The sequence below is a fragment of the Pan paniscus genome, chromosome 12 (genome assembly GCF_029289425.2).
Source record: "Pan paniscus chromosome 12, NHGRI_mPanPan1-v2.0_pri, whole genome shotgun sequence".
NCBI lineage: Eukaryota > Metazoa > Chordata > Mammalia > Primates > Hominidae > Pan > Pan paniscus.
In genome coordinates, this window is record NC_073261.2 from 32421348 (window position 1) to 32440592 (window position 19245).

General features: G+C 36.6%; 1 protein-coding gene across 4 annotated transcripts in view; it reads left to right on the forward strand.

Moving 5' to 3' along the window:
- ANKRD36C (ankyrin repeat domain 36C) overlaps positions 1 to 19245 on the forward strand; it is a 178317-nt gene that overhangs the window by 105520 nt on the left and 53552 nt on the right. For 2 of the 4 annotated variants that reach the window (XM_063594805.1, XM_063594807.1), the window contains one exon: positions 3143 to 3216. In XM_063594805.1, the coding sequence (XP_063450875.1) occupies positions 3143 to 3216 (74 nt within the window). Of the gene's footprint in view, positions 1 to 3142; positions 3217 to 11946; positions 12089 to 19245 lie in introns of all 4 variants that reach the window. The other 2 variants (XM_063594808.1, XM_063594806.1) reach the window with 2 other exon arrangements.

A 19245-nucleotide genomic window follows, 5' to 3' on the forward strand; every position in this document is an offset into this window, starting at 1 on the left:
TTTATGTTTATGGAGTAAATGAGATAGTTTGATACAGGCATACAGTGTGTAATAATGACATCATGGTTAATGGGTTATCCATCACCTCAAGCATTAACCATTTCTTTGTGCTGTCTTTTAATTTGTACTTCCTCAGTAATGCTAAAATGTACAAGTTATTGCTGAATGTAGTCATGTTTTTGTGCTATAAAATGCTAAATTTTATTCATTGTTTCTAACTATAGTTTGTACTTATTAAGCATCCTCATTTCCTACCACCCCCACACCCTTCCTAGACTGTGGTAATGGTGATTTTTCTCTTCATCTCCATGAGCTCTATTTTTTAAATTTCTCACACCCACAAAGGACTGACAACATGTGAAGCCTTCCTTTCTTTGCCTGGATTATTTTACTTGACATAATGTCCTCTTGTTCCATCCATGTCATTGCGAATGAGAGGATCTTATTCTTTCATATGGCTGAGCTGTATATGTATCACATTTTTAGAACCCATTTTTCTGTTGATGTACATTTAGGTTGATTCCAAATTATGGCTATTGTGAAAAGTGCTGCAATAAACATGTCAGGACAGATTTCTCTTTTATAATACTGGTTTTCTTGCTTTTGAATAGTTACCTAGCAATGGGATTGCTGTATCATGTGGGTAGCTGTATTTTTAATTTTTTGAGGACTCTATACTGTTCTGCATAGTGACTGTACTAATTCACAATGCCACCAATGGTGTATGAGGGTTCTGCTTTCTCCACATCCTCACCAGCATTTCTTAATGCCTGCCATTTGGATAAAAGCCATTTTAACTGAGGTGAGATGATACCTCATTGTAGCTTTGATTTGTATTTCTGTGATGATCAGTGATGTCGAGCTCCTTTCCATATACCTGTTTGCCATCTGATAGCAGTTTGAAACATAACAGTGTCATTTTGCTACTATTTCTGAGCATGTTTCTAGCCAGAGGGAAAGGAACACAAATTTAGGAAATAGAAATTATACATGTAAGGTACTACTGCTAAATTAAGAGGCTTTCCTCTTCATTTGTGGTGGGAATAATTTATGAGAGCTATATAGAAGTGTTGATATTAGTTAATCAAATGAAATTTATTTGAACTAAGAAACTTTGACTGATTTTACTAAGAAACCTATTTTTTTAATAAGATCACAGTACCATGAAAGTGCCTTAGAGATTAGCATGGTATATCAAATCAAACTAATTTTAGAAACAAAAAGTTATAGCATTCATTCTTTGAATAACAAAACCAAAATAATCAGTGAACATTGCACTGATTTTGAAGTATAAAATGTTATTAATAAGTCTGTGGAAATTTAATTTTTTCATTTTTGACAATTATTTACATGTTGAAAGCTTATTATACACTTTTTTTTTTTTTTTGAGACAGAGTCTCACTCTGTCTCCCAGCCTGGAGTGCAACGGCACAATCTCGGCTCATTGCAACCTCCACCTCCCGGGTTAAAGCGATTCTCCTGCCTCAGCCCCCTGAGTAGCTGGGATTACAGGCACATGACACCATGCCCGGCTAATTTTTGTATTTTGAGTAGAGATGGGGTTTCACCATGTTAGTCAGGCTGGTCTTGACCTCCTGACCTTGTGATCCACCCACTTCAGCCTCCCAAAGTGTTGTGATTACAGGCATGAGCCACCACACCCAGCCTATACACTATTTTTGATGTGGTTTACATATCTTCTTGCATGAGTGGATTCAGAAAGTTCTTGACAGGGCCAAACTGCAGGATACAAGCAATGTAGACATAGCAGTAGCCTACCTAGGAATGAAAAAAATGAATAGTTTTATTAATTTTTATTCTACAACTGTCTAAGCTGATTAATTTTAAACAGTTTCTCTGATGAGAAATAAATTGTATATTTATTGGAAGTGTCCTCACAACTTTCTACTTCCTAAATAATAGGAAAAATAGTTGGACATGGTAAATGCTTGTAGTATAATGGTGTAATTGAATCTGAAGTATTGCATTAAAGATAGGCCATAGCATCCTCCCATCAGCTTTGACACTTACTCTCTCAGGATCATGATTTGCTATTCTTTATAAGGATCATTTTTCTCATTATCAGTCAACATGTTTACATTGGAATAGATACACTCTTCTATTTCAGTTATAGTTAGTTGAGACATAATCTCACTTTTGAAACCTTAACTACATATGTTATAAAACCTGTATTAAATAAAACCGTTTATCTGAGGAAAGATAGCCAGAATCAAGGAAGACTTCACATAGCTGTCTGAGTCTTAAATTATGAAAGAAATCTGTCAGAATAGTTGAGGAAAATATTTTAGATATAAAGAAGAGACTGTACATTGATGAAAGTGTAAACAGTAGCAGTCATTTTGGAAATGATTAATAATGAACAGCAGGCTCAATGTGCTGTTACAAAGGTACTATTGTGAAGTAAAGAACAGTGTGCTATTACTTTTTCTGTTTCTATTGGATTTTTACATTTTGTCTTATTTCTGATGGTTACGTTCATTGATGTTGGGTGGGTGAATTTGTGAGTGAATCTTTGACCACGTTTGCATGGCTTGAACCTGGTGACATCTAGTGCCTCCCCAAGTGGTTTGCTGAAGTTTTGGAGGATTAAAAGCCTTTCTTAAAGAAGTACATGTTATACTAAAGATTAAGCTTCGTTTAAACACTTTTATTTTCTGGTTTTAGAAAGACTATGGCTTTTATTTTATTTTATTTTATTTTTTTGAGACACAGTCTCGCTCTGCCGCCCAGGCTGGAGGTGCAGTGGTGAGATCTTTTTTTTTTTTTTTTTTTTTTTTTTTTGAGACGCAGTCTCGCTCTGCCACCCAGGCTAGAGGTGCAGTGGTGAGATCTTCAGCTCGCTGCAAGCTCCACCTCCCGGGCTGACGCCATTCTCCTGCCCCAGCCTCCCGACTGGCTGGGACTACAGGCGCCCGCCACCAAGCCCAGCTAATTTTTTGTATTTTTTAGTAGAGACAGGGTTTCACCTTGTTAGCCAGGATGGTCTCGATCTCCTGACCTCGTGATCCACCCGCCTCGGCCTCCCAAAGTGCTGGGATTACAGGCGTGAGCCACCGCTGACCATGGCTTTTATCTAACTATTCTGTGTAGCTCATTTTAACTAAATATATAATTTTTTTAGCAGAACAAGACTTAGAAATGGCATCAGAGGGAGAGCAAAAGAGGCTTGAAGAATATGAAAATAACCAGCCACAGGTATGTAAAAATTTAAAATCAAATTTCTGGTTTAATCTTGTTTTCCTAGCTTTGGCAATACAGCATATTTGAAATGAATTTACCTTTGGATTAGCCTTTTAGTATCAGTTGATTATAATTTAATGTTTCATTTTAAAAACATTTAACTAGTTATACAACTTAAAATAGTGTTGGAATCTATAGCAACTTGTATCTAATCTTTACTCTTGGAATTGAGTTAAAAAGTTCCTGATATTGTTTGCACTTCTATTTTTATAACTTCCTATTATAATAAAGAAGGTAACATCAAATATTGAATTACAATTTTAAGCAATAGAAATTATGAACAATTTAACAGTGATGACCACCGTACTGGATTCAGATTAAAGGAGTAATTATTGCTAGTGGTTCAAACTTTGCAGTTTTTTTTATTGCCAGTCACTAATACCAAGGTTAAGAATTTATTTTCCCTTTTGATCTCTGACTTCAGTTTCTATGTTCGGGGAGAGAATGGGTCATAAAATCAACCCAACTGGCTATCAAGAGAATTATACCTTGCATAATGGCACCTTTGGTATTAGTGTACAAACAATAACTGCCTAATGTATTTCAATATAGAAAATCTCTAAATATTGTTAAATTTATTAAATCCACTGTCATTAGTAGACCTTAGAACTTAAGCCTATAATCTATATAAGTATATAACACTGTCAACCATATTACAATATGTAATTTGCATTAAAATGTAAGAATTTGCTTTTCTTTTTTATTTTATTATTATTATACTTCAAGTTTTAGGGTATATGTGCACAATGTGCAGGTTAGTTACATATGTGTACATGTGCCATGCTGGTGCGCTGCACCCATTAACTCGTCATTTAGCATTAGGTATATCTCCTAATGCTATCCCTCCCCCTTCCCCCACCCCACAACAGTCCCCAGGGTGTGATGTTCCCCTTCCTGTGTCCGTGTGTTCTCATTTTTCAATTCCCACCTATGAGTGAGAACATGCAGTGTTTGGTTTTTTGTCCTTGCGATAGTTTACTGAGAATGATGATTTCCAATTTCATCCATGTCCCTACAAAGGACATGAACTCATCATTTTTTATGGCTGCATAGTATTCCATGGTGTATATGTGCCACATTTTCTTAATCCAGTCTATCACTGTTGGACATTTGGGTTGGTTCCAAGTCTTTGCTATTGTGAATAGTGCCACAATAAACATACGTGTGCATGTGTCTTTATAGCAGCATGATTTATAGTCCTTTGGGTATATACCCAGTAATGGGATGGCTGGGTCAAATGGTATTTCTAGTTCTAGATCCCTGAGGAATTGCCACACTGACTTCCACAATGGTTGAACTAGTTTACAGTCCCACCAACAGTGTAAAAGTGTTGCTATTTCTCCACATCCTCTCCAGCACCTGTTGTTTCCTGACTTTTTAATGATTGCCATTCTAACTGGTGTGAGATGGTATCTCATTGTGGTTTTGATTTGCATTTCTCTGATGGCCAGTGATGGCGAGCATTTTTTCAAGTGTTTTTTGGCTGCATAAACGTCTTCTTTTGAGAAGTGTCTGTTCATATTCTTTGCCCACTTTTTGATGGGCTTGTTTGTTTTTTTCTTGTAAATTTGTTTGAGTTCATTGTAGATTTTGGATATTAGCCCTTTGTCAGATGAGTAGGTTGCAAAAATTTTCTCCCATTTTGTAGGTTGCCTGTTCACTCTGATGGCAGTTTCTTTTGCTGTGCAGAAGCTCTTTAGTTTAATTAGATCCCATCTGTCAATTTTGGCTTTGGTTGCCATTGCTTTTGGTGTTTTAGACATGAAGTCCTTGCCCATGCCTATGTCCTGAATGGTAATGCCTAGGTTTTCTTCTAGGGTTTTTATGGTTTTAGGTCTAATGTTTAAGTCTTTAATCCATCTTGAATTAATTTTTGTATAAGGTGTAAGGAAGGGATCCAGTTTCAGCTTTCTACATATGGCTAGCCAGTTTTCCCAGCACCATTTATTAAATAGGGAATCCTTTCCCCATTGCTTGTTTTTGTCAGGTTTGTCAAAGATCAGATAGTTGTAGATATGCGGTGTTATTTCTGAGGGCTCTGTTCTGTTCCATTGGTCTATATCTCTGTTTTGGTACCAGTACCATGCTATTTTGGTTAATGTAGCCTTGTAGTGTAGTTTGAAGTCAGGTAGCATGATGCCTCCAGCTTTGTTCTTTTGGCTTAGGATTGACTTGGCGATGCCGGCTCTTTTTTGGTTCCATATGAACTTTAAAGTAGTTTTTTCCAATTCAGTGAAGAAAGTCACTGGGAGCTTGATGGGGATGGCATTGAATCTATAAATTACCTTGGGTAGTATGGCCATTTTCACAATATTGATTCTTCCTACCCATGAGCATGGAATGTTCTTCCATTTGTTTGTATCCTCTTTTATTTCATTGAGCAGTGGTTTGTAGTTCTCCTTGAAGAGGTCTTTCATGTCCCTTGTAAGTTGGATTCCTAGGTATTTTATTCTCTTTGAAGCAATTGTGAATGGGAATTCACTCATGATTTGGCTCTCTGTTTGTCTGTTATTGGTGTATAAGAATGCTTGTGATTTTTGTACATTGATTTTGTATCCTGAGATTTTGCTGAAGTTGCTTATCAGCTTAAGGAGATTTTGGGCTGAGACAATGGGGTTTTCTAGATATACAATCATGTCATCTGCAAACAGGGACAATTTGACTTCCTCTTTTCCTAATTGAATACCCTTTATTTCCTTCTCCTGCCTAATTGCCCTGGCCAGAACTTCCAACACTATGTTGAATAGGAGTGGTGAGAGAGGGCATCCCTGTCTTGTGCCAGTTTTCAAAGGGAATGCTTCCAGTTTTTGCCCATTCAGTATGACATTGGCTGTGGGTTTGTCATAGATAGCTCTTATTATTTTGAGATACGTCCCATCAATACCTAATTTATTGAGAGTTTTTAGCATGAAGGGTTGTTGAATTTTGTCAAAGGCCTTTTCTGCATCTATTGAGATAATCATGTGGTTTTTGTCTTTGGTTCTGTTTATAAGCTGGATTACATTTATTGATTTGTGTATATTGAACCAGCCTTGCATCCCAGGGATGAAGCCCACTTGATCATGGTGGATAAGCTTTTTAATGTGCTGCTGGATTCGTTTTGCCAGTATTTTATTGAGGATTTTTGCATCAATGTTCATCAAGGAATAGTTTCAGAAGGAAGGGTACCAGTTCCTCCTTGCACCTCTGGTAAAATTCGGCTGTGAATCCATCTGGTCCTGGACTCTTTTTGGTTGGTAAGCTATTGATTATTGCCACAATTTCAGAGCCTGTTATTGGTCTATTCAGAGATTCAACTTCTTCCTGGTTTAGTGTTGGGAGGGTGTATGTGTTGAGGAATTTATCCATTTCTTCTAGATTTTCTAGTTTATTTGTGTAGGGGTGTTGTAGTATTCTCTGATGGTAGTTTGTATTTCTGTGGGATCGGTGGTGATATCCCCTTTATCATTTTGTATTGTGTCTATTTGATTCTTCTCTCTTTTCTTCTTTATTAGTGTTGCTAACGGTCTATCAATTTTGTTGATCCTTTCAAAAAACCGGCTCCTGGATTCATTAATTTTTGAAGGGTTTTTTGTGTCTCTATTTCCTTCAGTTCTGCTCTGATTTTAGTTATTTCTTGCCTTCTGCTAGCTTTTGAATGTGTTTGCTCTTGCTTTTCTATTTTTAATTGTGATGTTAGGGTGTCAATTTTGGATCTTTCCTGCTTTCTCTTGTGGGCATTTAGTGCTATAAATTTCCCTCTGCACACTGCTTTGAATGTGTCCCAGAGATTCTGGTATGTTGTGTCTTTGTTCTCTTTGGTTTCAAAGAACATCTTTATTTCTGCCTTCATTTCGTTATGTACCCAGTAGTCATTCAGGAGCAGGTTGTTCAGTTTCCATGTAGTTGAGCGGTTTTGAGTGAGTTTCTTAATCCTGAGTTCTAGTTTGATTGCACTGTGGTCTGACCGACAGTTTGTTATACTTTCTGTTCTTTTACATTTGCTGAGGAGAGCTTTACTTCCAAGTATGTGGTCAATTTTGGAATAGGTGTGGTGTGGTGCTGAAAAAAATGTATATTCTATTGATTTGGGGTGGAGAGTTCTGTAGATGTCTATTAGGTCCACTTGGTGCAGAGCTGAGTTCAATTCCTGGGTCTCCTTGTTAACTTTCTGTCTCGTTGATCTGTCTAATGTTGACAGTGGGATGTTAAAGTGTCCCATTATTATTGTGTGGGAGTCTAAGTCTCTTTGTAGGTCACTCAGCACTTGCTTTATGAATCTGGATGCTCCTGTATTGGGTGCATATATATTTAGGATAGTTAGCTCTTCTTGTTGAATTGATCCCTTTACCATTATGTAATGGCCTTCTTTGTCTCTTTTGATCTTTGTTGGTTTAAAGTCTGTTTTATCAGAGAGTAGGATTGCAACCCCTGCCTTTTTTTGTTTTCCATTTGCTTGGTAGATCTTCCTGCATCCTTTTATTTTGAGCCTATGTGTGTCTCTGCACGTGAGATGGGTTTCCTGAATACAGCACACTGATGGGTCTTGACTCTTTATCCAATTTGCCAGTCTGTGTCTTTTAATTGGATCATTTAGTCCATTTACATTTAAAGTTAATATTGTTATTTGTGAATTTGATCATGGCATTATGATGTTAGCTAATTATTTTGCTCGTTAGTTAATGCAGTTTCTTCCTAGTCTCGATAGTCTTTATATTTTGGCATGATTTTGCAGCAGCTGGTACCGGTTGTTCCTTTCCATGTTTAATGCTTCCTTCAGGAGCTCTTTTAGGGCAGGCTTGGTGGTGACAAAATCTCTCATCATTTGCTTGTCTGTAAAGGATTTTATTTCTCCTTCATTTATGAAGCTTAGTTTGGCTGGATACAAAATTCTGGGTTGAAAATTCTTTTCTTTAAGAATGTTGAATATTGGCCCCCACTTTCTTCTGGCTTGTAGAGTTTCTGCCGAGAGATCCACTGTTAGTCTGATGGGCTTCCCTTTATGGGTAACCCGACCTTTCTCTCTGGCTGCCCTTAACATTTTTTCCTTCATTTCAGCTTTGGTGAATCTGACAATTATATGTCTTGGAGTTGCTCTTCTCAAGGGGTATCTTTGTGGCATTCTCTGTGTTTCCTGAATCTGAATGTTGGCCTGCCTTGCTAGATTGGGGAAGTTCTCCTGGATAATATCCTGAAGAGTGTTTTCCAACTTGGTTCCATTCTCCCCGTGACTTTCAGGTACACCAATCAGATGTAGATTTGGTCTTTTCACATAGTCCCATATTTCTTGGAGGCTTTGTTCATTTCTTTTTATTCTTTTTTCTCTCAACTTCCCTTCTCTCTTCATTTCATTCATTTCATCTTCCATCACTGATACCCTTTCTTCCAGTTGATCGCATCGGCCTCTGAGGCTGCTGCATTCTTCATGTAGTTCTCAAGCCTCGGCTTTCAGCTCCATCAGCTCCTTTAAGCACTTCTCTGTATTGGTTATTCTAGGTATACATTCATCTAAATTTTTTTCAAAGTTTTTAACTTCTTTGCCTTTGATTTGAATTTCCTCCTGTAGCTCAGAGTAGTTTGATCATCTGAAGCCATCTTCTCTCAACTCGTCAAAGTCATTCTCCGTCCAGCTTTGTTCCGTTGGTGGTGAGGAACTGCGTTCCTTTGGAAGAGGAGAGGCACTCTGCTTTTTAGAGTTTCCAGTTTTTCTGCTCTGTTTTTTCCGCATCTCTGTGGTTTTATCTACTTTTGGTCTTTGATGATGGTGATGTACAGATGGGTTTTTGGTGTGGATGTCCTTTCTGTTTGTTAGTTTTCCTTCTACCAGACAGGACCCTCAGCTGCAGGTCTGTTGGAGTTTGCTAGAGGTCCACTCCAGACCCTGTCTTCCTGGGTATCAGCAGCGGTGGCTGCAGAACAGCGGATTTTCATGAACAGCGAATGCTGCTGTGTGATCATTCCTCTGGGAGTTTTGTCTCAGAGGAGTACCCAGCCGTGTGAGGTGTCAGTCTGCCCCTACTGCGGGGTGCCTCCCAGTTAGGCTGCTCAGGGTCAGTGGTCAGGGACCCACTTGAGGAGGCAGTCTGCCCATTCTCAGATCTCCAGCTGCATGCTGGGAGAACCACTGCTCTCTTCAAAGTTGTCAGACAGGGACATTTAAGTCTGCAGAAGTTATTGCTTTCTTTTTGTTTCTCTGTGCCCTGCCCCCAGAGGTGGAGCCTACAGAGGCAGGCAGGCCTCCTTGTGCTGTGGTGGGCTCCACCCAGTTTGAGCTTCCCAGCTGCTTTGTTTACCTAAGCAAGCCTGGGCAATGGCGGGTGTCCCTCCCCCAGCCTCACTGCTGCCTTGCAGTTTGATCTCAGACTGCTGTGCTAGCAATCAGTGAGACTCTGTGGGCATAGGACCCTCCAAGCCATGTGCAGGATATAATCTCCTGGTGCACCATTTTTTAAGCCCATCGGAAAAGCGCAGTATTAGGGTGGGAGTAACCCAATTTTCCAGGTGCTGTCTGTCACCCATTTCTTTGACTAGGAAAGGGAACTCCCTGACCTCTTGCACTTTCTGAGTGAGGCAATGCCTCGCCCTCCTTCGGGTCATGCACGGTGCACTGCACCCACTGTCCTGCACCCACTGTCTGGTACTCCCTAGTGAGATGAACCTGGTACCTCAGATGGAAATGCAGAAATCACTTGTCTTCTGCGTCGCTCACACTGGGAGCTGTAGACTGGAGCTGTTCCTATTCAGCCATCTTGGCTGCCAGACGAAGAATTTGCTTTTCTTACTGACTGGTGGTGATTTTGGCTCCTAATAACTTAAAGTTTGCCTAATCATTAGTTAGTAATATTAGGAAAAAGCACTCGAGTGTACACTGTACACATAGTGATAAAGTCTTTTAAAGTGACAGTGCCTTTATAGTACCACAAGTCATCTCCTTATTCATTTTTGGGAAATTTAACACATAATGAATTAGTCAAGTTTAGTCCAAACAAACAGTGACAAATTAAAGTTTCATGGTTTATGTTTTTCACTGATTTTAGGCTAATGCAAATTATTTTTCACTTCTTAGTTACAATCCAGTGATTTGGGAGTAGGTAAACATAGATTAAGAAGTGTGATATTAAACTTTAATTATTTTTTAATTTTGTTCTTTTTACACATGATTATTTAAAGATAAAGTTATTTTTAAAACATGTACTCTGACAGAAAAGACATCTGAGAAAGAAAACTAGCAAATTTATCTTCCACTTTTGCATGTGCAAAAATTGTCTCAACAACTAGTAGTGAAAAAGCGTTGTGATAGAAAGGACCACTTTATATATGCAGGACTTACTTGTGCACAAAAGTATGAGAGAATGTGGATCAAACAAGACAAATTAGGGTAAAAAAAACTTTAAAATTCATCACAAATAAGTTAAAGCAGAGTTTCGGTGAAATTTGTGAAAATTACAAAACTGCTTGTATTGAGGAAGAGCAACTACATAATAACTCCACAGGAAAAACAAACTTAAGTAAATACCCTCTAATTTGACAAATGATTCACCTGATTGTCAGGAAAGTGATGCATCTGGCATGTCTGTCTCTGTAGTAGTCCAGATATTTCCTGAACAAAAATAACCCAGTCTCACAAATGCCTTTCTTTCTCATTCATACTCTGGGTCCCCAGAATATGCTTGCCAGTCACCTTCGGAGCTTTATTTAAATAGAAATAAAGTAGACTGTGAAAATGACAACAAACCAGATACTGAACATGTTTTTAACTCAGACAAGGAAAATTTTTATAATGATACTGAAAGTACAAAAGCAAGAAACCCAGAAGTAGTTATGGTTGAAATAAAAGAAGACAAATAGGTTGTTAGGCAAATGACAAAAAACCAAAACACCGCTAATTAGAAATTAAACATCGGACATATGCCTCAATTTAGTGATTCAAAAAGACTTTTAGGTATGTGGCTTACCTGCTCCAAAGAAATGAAGCATGTGATTTAAAAAAAAAAAAGATTATGGTGTTTCTGTAGTTACAAACACAACAGTACAAAACCAATACAGAATGTGTTCCAGAAGCCGTTATGTGACAACTGTAGTGCAAATAAATATGAAAGCATAAAACTTGAATTAGAAAATGTGCATTATTCTCCATCACATGGTGACAGAACATCAGCAGTATGTCTAGAAGTGGAATTAAGTGATATATGCAAAGATTTAAGAATGAAGTAAGCATATTACAAGTAAAGTAGAGTTCCTGGCTTTGGAGAAAGTTCAACTTCCAAAAGACTTAGAGGGTCACTTGCTGCTACTCTGGTTTTTCTCTTCACCAATTATTTGATCCATTTGAATTTTTTCACTTATGAAAATCTCTTGTGTAAAATAGGGTAATCTAAATACCTAATTGTATGTATAACTAGATTGTTTTTGCAATTAAAATAATTCAAGCTCAGGAAGACATTCTCTTAATCTTTGTTCCTTAATTAACCCAAGTCTCTCTGTCAGTTTTCTAAATAGCATAGGAACTGGGAAACTAATTTATCCATAGACCATGTGGTCTTCTGAACTAGAGTCAACATAAAGGAAATTGCTTAAAAAAAAAGTACTGAACAGGTACCTGTATTTGTGCTCATATAAACAGATGGGCAATTCCCACTTCTGTACATTTAGTATATGCTATAAATATTTTGGGGACATTTTGAAACAGTGTTATTTATTTTGTAGGTGAAAAACCAAATACATTCTAGGGATGACCTTGATGACATAATTCAGTCATCTCAAACAGTCTCAGAGGACAGTGACTCGCTTTGCTGTAATTGTAAGAATGTCATATTACTCATTGATCAACATGAAATGAAGTGCAAAGGTAGGACCAATGCATAAATATAAGGCTTTTAAAAAATCCTATAGCAATGTATGCACACATTGCTTAGCACTGTACCATAGAGTACTGATATGTTACAAGAATGTTCATCTCAGAAATATGCCTTATGTTAAAATAGAATGAAAGCAACTGTATCTTGTACCTTCTCAGCCAAAGAGCTATGATCATTTCACTGTACTTTTCTCAGTGTGAATGGCACGCCCAATGTGTTTGTTTACTCTGCTTCTCGTCTATGCCATTACCCATTTACCCGTGGTCATGTTACCATTTCTTCCCACCTGAAATACTGTGATAACCCTCTAACTGTCTTTCCTACTATTCCACCTTCCAAAACCATGGCCTGTTCTGCAATCATAATTATATAGTTGTAAAAAATCACACCTGATCATGTTACCTGCTTGCTGAAAACCCAGCTGCCATTTATTGCTATAAGGTATGGATCTCAGTCCTCGAGCTTTATACTGCATCATTGCATACCCTTCTCTGTGCCACAGCCAGTGCCTTAGGTGTTTGCTCCTACAATCAGTAGCTTTAGTGTGGTATAATTGATATGTGATACAGTGCACACATGTAAAAGGTACCATTTGATAAGTTTTAACAGATGTATACACATGTGAAACTATTACCATCATCGAGATAGTCAACATATATCCATCACCCGCTAATTTCTCCTCATGGCCCTTCATATTCCTGTTTTTAAAAGCTGCTAAATGGTTTTCCAAAATATTTGTACTATTTTCTATTCTCATCAGCAGTAAATGACCATTCCAGTTGCTATGTTGTCACACTACTGCTGTATTTACTTTTTTAAATTTTAGTTATTCTGATGGGTATATTATGTATATTCTTATGGGTTTAATGTACACAATCCTAATGACTAAAATGTTGAGCATCTTTCCTTTATTTGCCATCTGTACATCTTTGTTGAACTGTCTTTTCACATCTTTTGCATATAAAAAAGTAGGTTGATGTTTTCTTACTTGTTGAGTTTTAATAATTCTGTATGTATTTGGATACTATTACTTTTTAGCTACTTTTTTACAAGGGTATTTTTGCCAGTTTTTGGGTTGACTTTTCACTTGCTTTGTAGTATCTTTTGAAGAGCAGAAGATTTTAATCGTAATGAAATCCAATTTAATTGTTGAATTACAGATTTTGCATTTTGTGTCATATGTAAAAAATGTTGGCCTAGCACAAGGTCACAAAGATTTTTCCTGTGTTTGTTCTAGAAATTTTATAGATTTGGATCTTCCATTTAAATCTGTGCTCCATTTTGAGTTTCCTTTTGTCTATGGAGTGAGGTGAGGTATGGATTCAAGTTCACTTTTTGGATATGGACAGCCAATTGTTCCAACACCACATGTTGAAAAGGCTATCCTTTCTCCACTGCATTGCCATCCTGCCTTTGTCAGTCATAAGCTGGTTGCATATGTGTTATCTATTTCTGGACTGTCTGTTGAATTTTATTAATTTGCAGATGCTCCCCAAATTGTGGGAAACCCAGTGTTTGAGTCAAAAGCAATTTAATACTTCAGTAAACCCACTGTAAAGTCAATAAGTCAAACCACCTTAAGTTGGGGATTGTCTGAATTTGACTTTCTTTATACAGGTTGAGCATTGCTAATTTAAATATCCCAAATCTGAAATGCTCTAAAACCCCAGACTTTTTGATTGCCAACATAGACACCACAGTGGAAAAATTCTACATCCGACCTCATGTATACAAACATTGTTTCATGCCCCAAATTATTAAAAGTATTGTTTAAAATTACCTTCGGTCTTTGTGTACAAGGTAAATATGAAAAACAAATGTATTTTGTGTTTAGACTTGGGTCCTATCCCCAAGATATCTCATCATGTATATGCAAATATTCCAAAATCCAAAATCTGAAAAATTTCTAGTCTGAAGCATTTTGAATAAGGGATACTCAGCCTGTACCTATGGCACACTGTTTTGGTTACTATTGATTTATAGTAATTGTTGAAATGAATCCTCCAATTTTGTTCTTTGTTCTGTTTTGACTGTGCTAGATCCTTTGCATTTTCTCATGAACTTTAGAATCAGCTTATCAATAAAATAAAGACTGCTCGCTTGTTGGAAATTAAGTTGGGATTGGGTCATATTTATAGATTAATTTGGGGAGAATTGACATCTTAACAATAGCGAATCTACTCCTCAATAAAGTGTATGTCTGCTTTTATAGAGGTAATATTTAATTTTCTCAGTATTTTGTAGTTTTTAGTTTATAGGTCTTTTCATATTTTATCAGATTTATCTGTATTTCATTTTTGATGAAGTTGTAAAGGATAGTTTAATTAATGTAGATGTATTTGACTTTATTTATACAGGTTGAGCATTGCTAATCCAAATATACATTTTTATAAAACTATAGAAAATGATAGTTTTAAATTTTTCATTTGATTGTTTATCGCTAGCATATAGAAATACAGTTAATTTTTCTATATTGAATTTGTATCCTTCAATCTTGTTAAACTCACTTATTAGTTCTGGCACATTGTTGGTAGATTTGATCAGATTTTCTTCATAGACCAAAGGTCGTTAAACCTTTCTTTCTCAAACTACCCTCTTACTAAGGATAGTGAATATTTTAGGCTTGTGGCAAAAGGGTCTCTTTTGCAGCTGATAAACTCTGCCATTTTAGTATGAGAGCAGCCATAGATCATCCATAAATTAATGAACACAGCTGTGTTCCAATAAAAGCTTATCAGACAAGAAGCTGGCCCACAGGTTGGGGTTTACCCATACCTATTTTATGGTCATGGTTGTGTATAAAGACAATTTTATTTCTTTTTTTAAACTTGGATGCCTCATTTCTTTTTCTTGCCTGACTGCATTAACTAGAATCTTCAGAACAATGCTACAAACAAGTAGTGAAAGCAGACATTCCCATGTTCTTCCTCATCTTATGGGAAATGCATTCAGTTTTTCACTATGATGCACGTTAGCTGTAGGTTCATCATAGACGTTGTTTATCATGCTGAAGAACTTCCCTTGGATTCTTATGTTACTGAGAGTGTTTCTTCTTTGAGACATCAGGAGTAAATTTTATCAGATGCCTGTGTCTGTTGGGATGATCCTATGGGTCTTCTCTTTCAGTTTGTTTTGTGGTAAATAATGATGGTGTTTCAATGTTAAGCCAACCTTCCATTTCTGGAATAAACCCCATTTGTTTATGATGTATTACCTTTTCATTATACTGTCGGATACAATTTACTAAAGTCTCATTTAGAATTTATTATAAAGACTTTTATTTTTTAGACCAGTTTTATGTTCCTGTCAAAATTGAGAGGGAGGTTCAGATATTTTTTTGTATACCCCCAATCCAATACATGTTTAGCCTCCTTCATTACCAGTATCCTTCACCATAGTGGTAGTTGCTATGATAGATGAGCCTAAATTGACACATCACAATCACCCCAAGCCCATAATTTGCATTGGGGTTCACTCTTGGTACTGTACATGTATGGATTTGGACAAATGTACAATGATGTGTATCCATGTTATATAAATTATTTTGACTTCCCTAAAAATCCTCTGTGCTCTGCCTATGTATCTTTTCCTGCTGTCTCTTACCCTTTGGCACCCTTTTACTTTATCCATAGTTTTGCCTTTTCCTGATCATATAGTTGGAACCATACAGTAAGTAGCCTTTTCAGATTAGCTTATGTCACTTGGTAATATGCATTTAAGGTTCCTTCACATATTTTCATGAATTGATTGCTCATTTCTTTATGTGTAGAGTGATATTCCACTGTATGGCTGTGTAACCACAGTTTATTCACTCCACTATGGGAGGATGTCTTCGTTGCATCACAAATTGGTTGAATTTTTACATTCGTGCTCATGAGGGAATTTTCTTGTTGGTAATATTTTCTGGTTTTGGTTCAGGGTAAAGCTAACATTACAGACTGAGTTGAGATATACTCCTTCTTTCTGTTTCTTTTGGGAGAGTTTATGTATAATTGTATTATTTTCTTCCAGTAATGTTTTGTAGAATTCACCAGCATAGCCAGCTGGGTCTGGAGTTTTCTTTTAGGAAGGTTTTTAACTATAACTTAACTTTCTTTTATAGATATAGGGCAATTCACGTTATCTATTGCTTCTTGATTGAGATTTGCTAATTTTCATTTTTAAAGGAATTGGTTAATTTTATCTAAGTTGTCCTGTTTACTTACATAGAAATTATAATATCTTGTTATATTTTTAGTATCTGTAGAATCTATAATTATGTCACATTGTTTATTTCTGAAATTAGTAATTTTTATTGTTTCTTTTATTCTGAGCAGCCTGGCTAAATGGAGCTTTATCACATTTATTGATCTCCTCAAGGTGTTTTGTGTTGTGATTTTTTTCTATTGTTTCTTCTGGAACCAACAGTATAACAAAATACCATAGACTGGTTCAAACCATGGAAGTTGATTTCTCGCAGTTGTGGGTTCAGCAGTCCAAGATCCAGATGCTGTCGTGTTTGGTGTATGGTTAGAGAACACGTCCTAGTTCATGAATGCTTTTTCTCTGTGCCCTCACTTGGCAGAAGGGGTGAAGGAGATCTGGGGTCTGTTGTATAAGAGCACTAAGCACTAATCCCATTCATTAGGGCTTCGCTCTCATGACCAACTACCTGTAAAAATCCCCCCTCCTAATACCGTCACATCTGTGATTGGCTTTCAGCATATAAATTTTGGGGAAGACAAACATTCAGACCACAGCAGATGTTTATTATTTCCTTTCCTCTGCTTGCTTTGGGTTTAAGTCACTCTTCTTTTATCTAGTTGCTTAAGGTAGAAGTCAAAGTCATTGATTTAAGACTCTTCTAATGTAGACATTCAGCAGTGCTAAAAATTTGTATTCAAGTACAGCTGTAGCTGCATTCCACAAATTCTGGTTGACGAATTTTTATTCAGTTCAGAATATTTTCTATTTTCTATTTCTATTTTCATTACCTGTTTGACCCAGGGTTATTTAGATGTGTGTTACTTAGTTTCCAAATATTTGTGTATTTGCCAGAGTTATTTTTGTTATTGGTCTTTAATCTGATTGATTTGTGGTCAGGGCACATACTTTGTATGACTTAAATCCTTCTGACTCAATCCTTTAATTGAGAGTTGTTGTATGGCCTAAAATATGGTCTATTTTGGTAAGTGTTCCGTGGGTACTTGAAAAGCATAGTGTTGTTCAAGTCTATTCTTGCTGATTTTCTGCCTTCTTGTTCTATCACTTATTGAGTAAAGGGTATTGAAACCTCAGATTACCTAGAAATTGTCTGTTACTTTTTGTAGTTCTATCCACTTTGATCTCATATATTGCGAGGCTGGTTTGTTATTAGGGGCATAAAGACTTAGGATTGTTATGTTTTGTTGATTAACTGAACCTTTTACAATTGTGACATGACCTTTGTTATTTATTGCTGGAATGTTTTTTTTTTTGCTATGAAATCTACTTTGGTATTAATACAGCCACACCTGCTCAGCTGCCTTTGCCAACTGTTAGCATGTATCTTTTTCCATCCTTACAGCCAATTTGTGTCTTTACATTTAAAGTGCTTTTCTTATAGGCAGCCTGTAGTTGGGTCTTGCTTTCTTGCTGAGCCTGACAGTCTGTATTATAGTTGAGGTTCTTAGACAAGTGTCATTTATAATGTGATTACTGATATAGTTATGTTTGTCTGGTAGCTGTGTGATTGCTGTTAGTCCCAACTGTTCTGTGTTCCCCTTCTTTTCCTGCTTTCCTTTAGATTAGTCAACTGTTTTTTATGATTCAATTTTATATATATTTTTGGGTTTATTAGTGATAACTGTTTTGCTATCTTAGTGTTTAGGATTTTTAGTATATAATTTTAACTTATCACAGTTCACCTTCAGTAATATTATACATCCTAGATGGTATAAAAAATGACAATGATACATTTTCATTTTTTTCTGTCCCAGACACTTCCTTCCTGAATCTGTGGGATTATGGTTTGTGTTAAGGTTAGAATATTTTTGGCCATTTTTTCTTTAATTTTTTTTCTGTCTCTTCTTTTTTATTTGAGGAGTTATCTATTAACTGCTTAAAAGTTTCTTGCAGTTTATCGTGTCAAATTTAGGAATTTTTCCTTTGTTATCTCTAATTTGTGTTTATTTCCATCCACTATAGTTTTTATTTATGACAATGTAATTTGCGTCTCTACAAGTATGGTTTGTGTTTTTTTTAAAAAAACCTTCCCTGCCTCCACTTATTATCTTGAGTTTTATTTGGAGTACAGAGATAATCTTTCCATTCTTGCTTTTAGATTTGGGGTAATTCCTCACTCCTGAGGCAAGACCTTTCTGAGTATTCATTGTCCTGTGAAGTATGTGGTATTTTGGCCTGGCTCATGGGAATGGACCCTCTTCCAGTCATTGTGTGAACCCCAGACATCGTTTCTGCTAATTTTCTTTAACTGTTTTTTTTTTTATTTTATTTTTCATTGTTCTTAGGAAGTTTCCTAGCACACAAGCACTTTTCATTACTCCACTAAATACCCAAGAGGGAATCTCTGCACATCTCCAGGATTTGTTTCCTGTACTGCTTTTTTCTCTCCAGTTTTCTGTCCTGTGATCTCTATCTGCTTTGGTTTTACTGGCCTCTCAGCTTCATCACCCCAGCTCTATGTCAGATTTTCTCCCTTTGTCATGGCCTCGAACCTCCGTCAAAACTCTGTCAAAAGAACTGGGATATTTGTAAGGCCTGCTATATTTGTTTTCTGTATTTCAGTGATCACCTACCATCTTCATTGCCTGAAGTCCACTGTGTTGAAAATCAGTTTAATGTATTTTGTCTGTTTTGTTTTTTATTCATTCAGATAAGATGAAAAATCAGTATCTGTTACTCCATCAGAGCTAGTAACAGATTGCAGCAGAGCTTCAGCACAGCACATGCTGCAAACTAGCCAGAGTGCTTTGCTTTCTTCTTTGCTTAACTGCTTCCTTTTCATCCTTCATTTCTCAGTGTAGCATCTCTTCCTTAGGGAAATCTTCCCTGGGTGAAGTATAGATCAAATTATCTTATGCAATCACATAACTATGTTTTTTTTTTTTACAGGACCTATCTGAGTTTATAACTGTCACCTTTTTATCTTGGTTCTTCACTATACTTT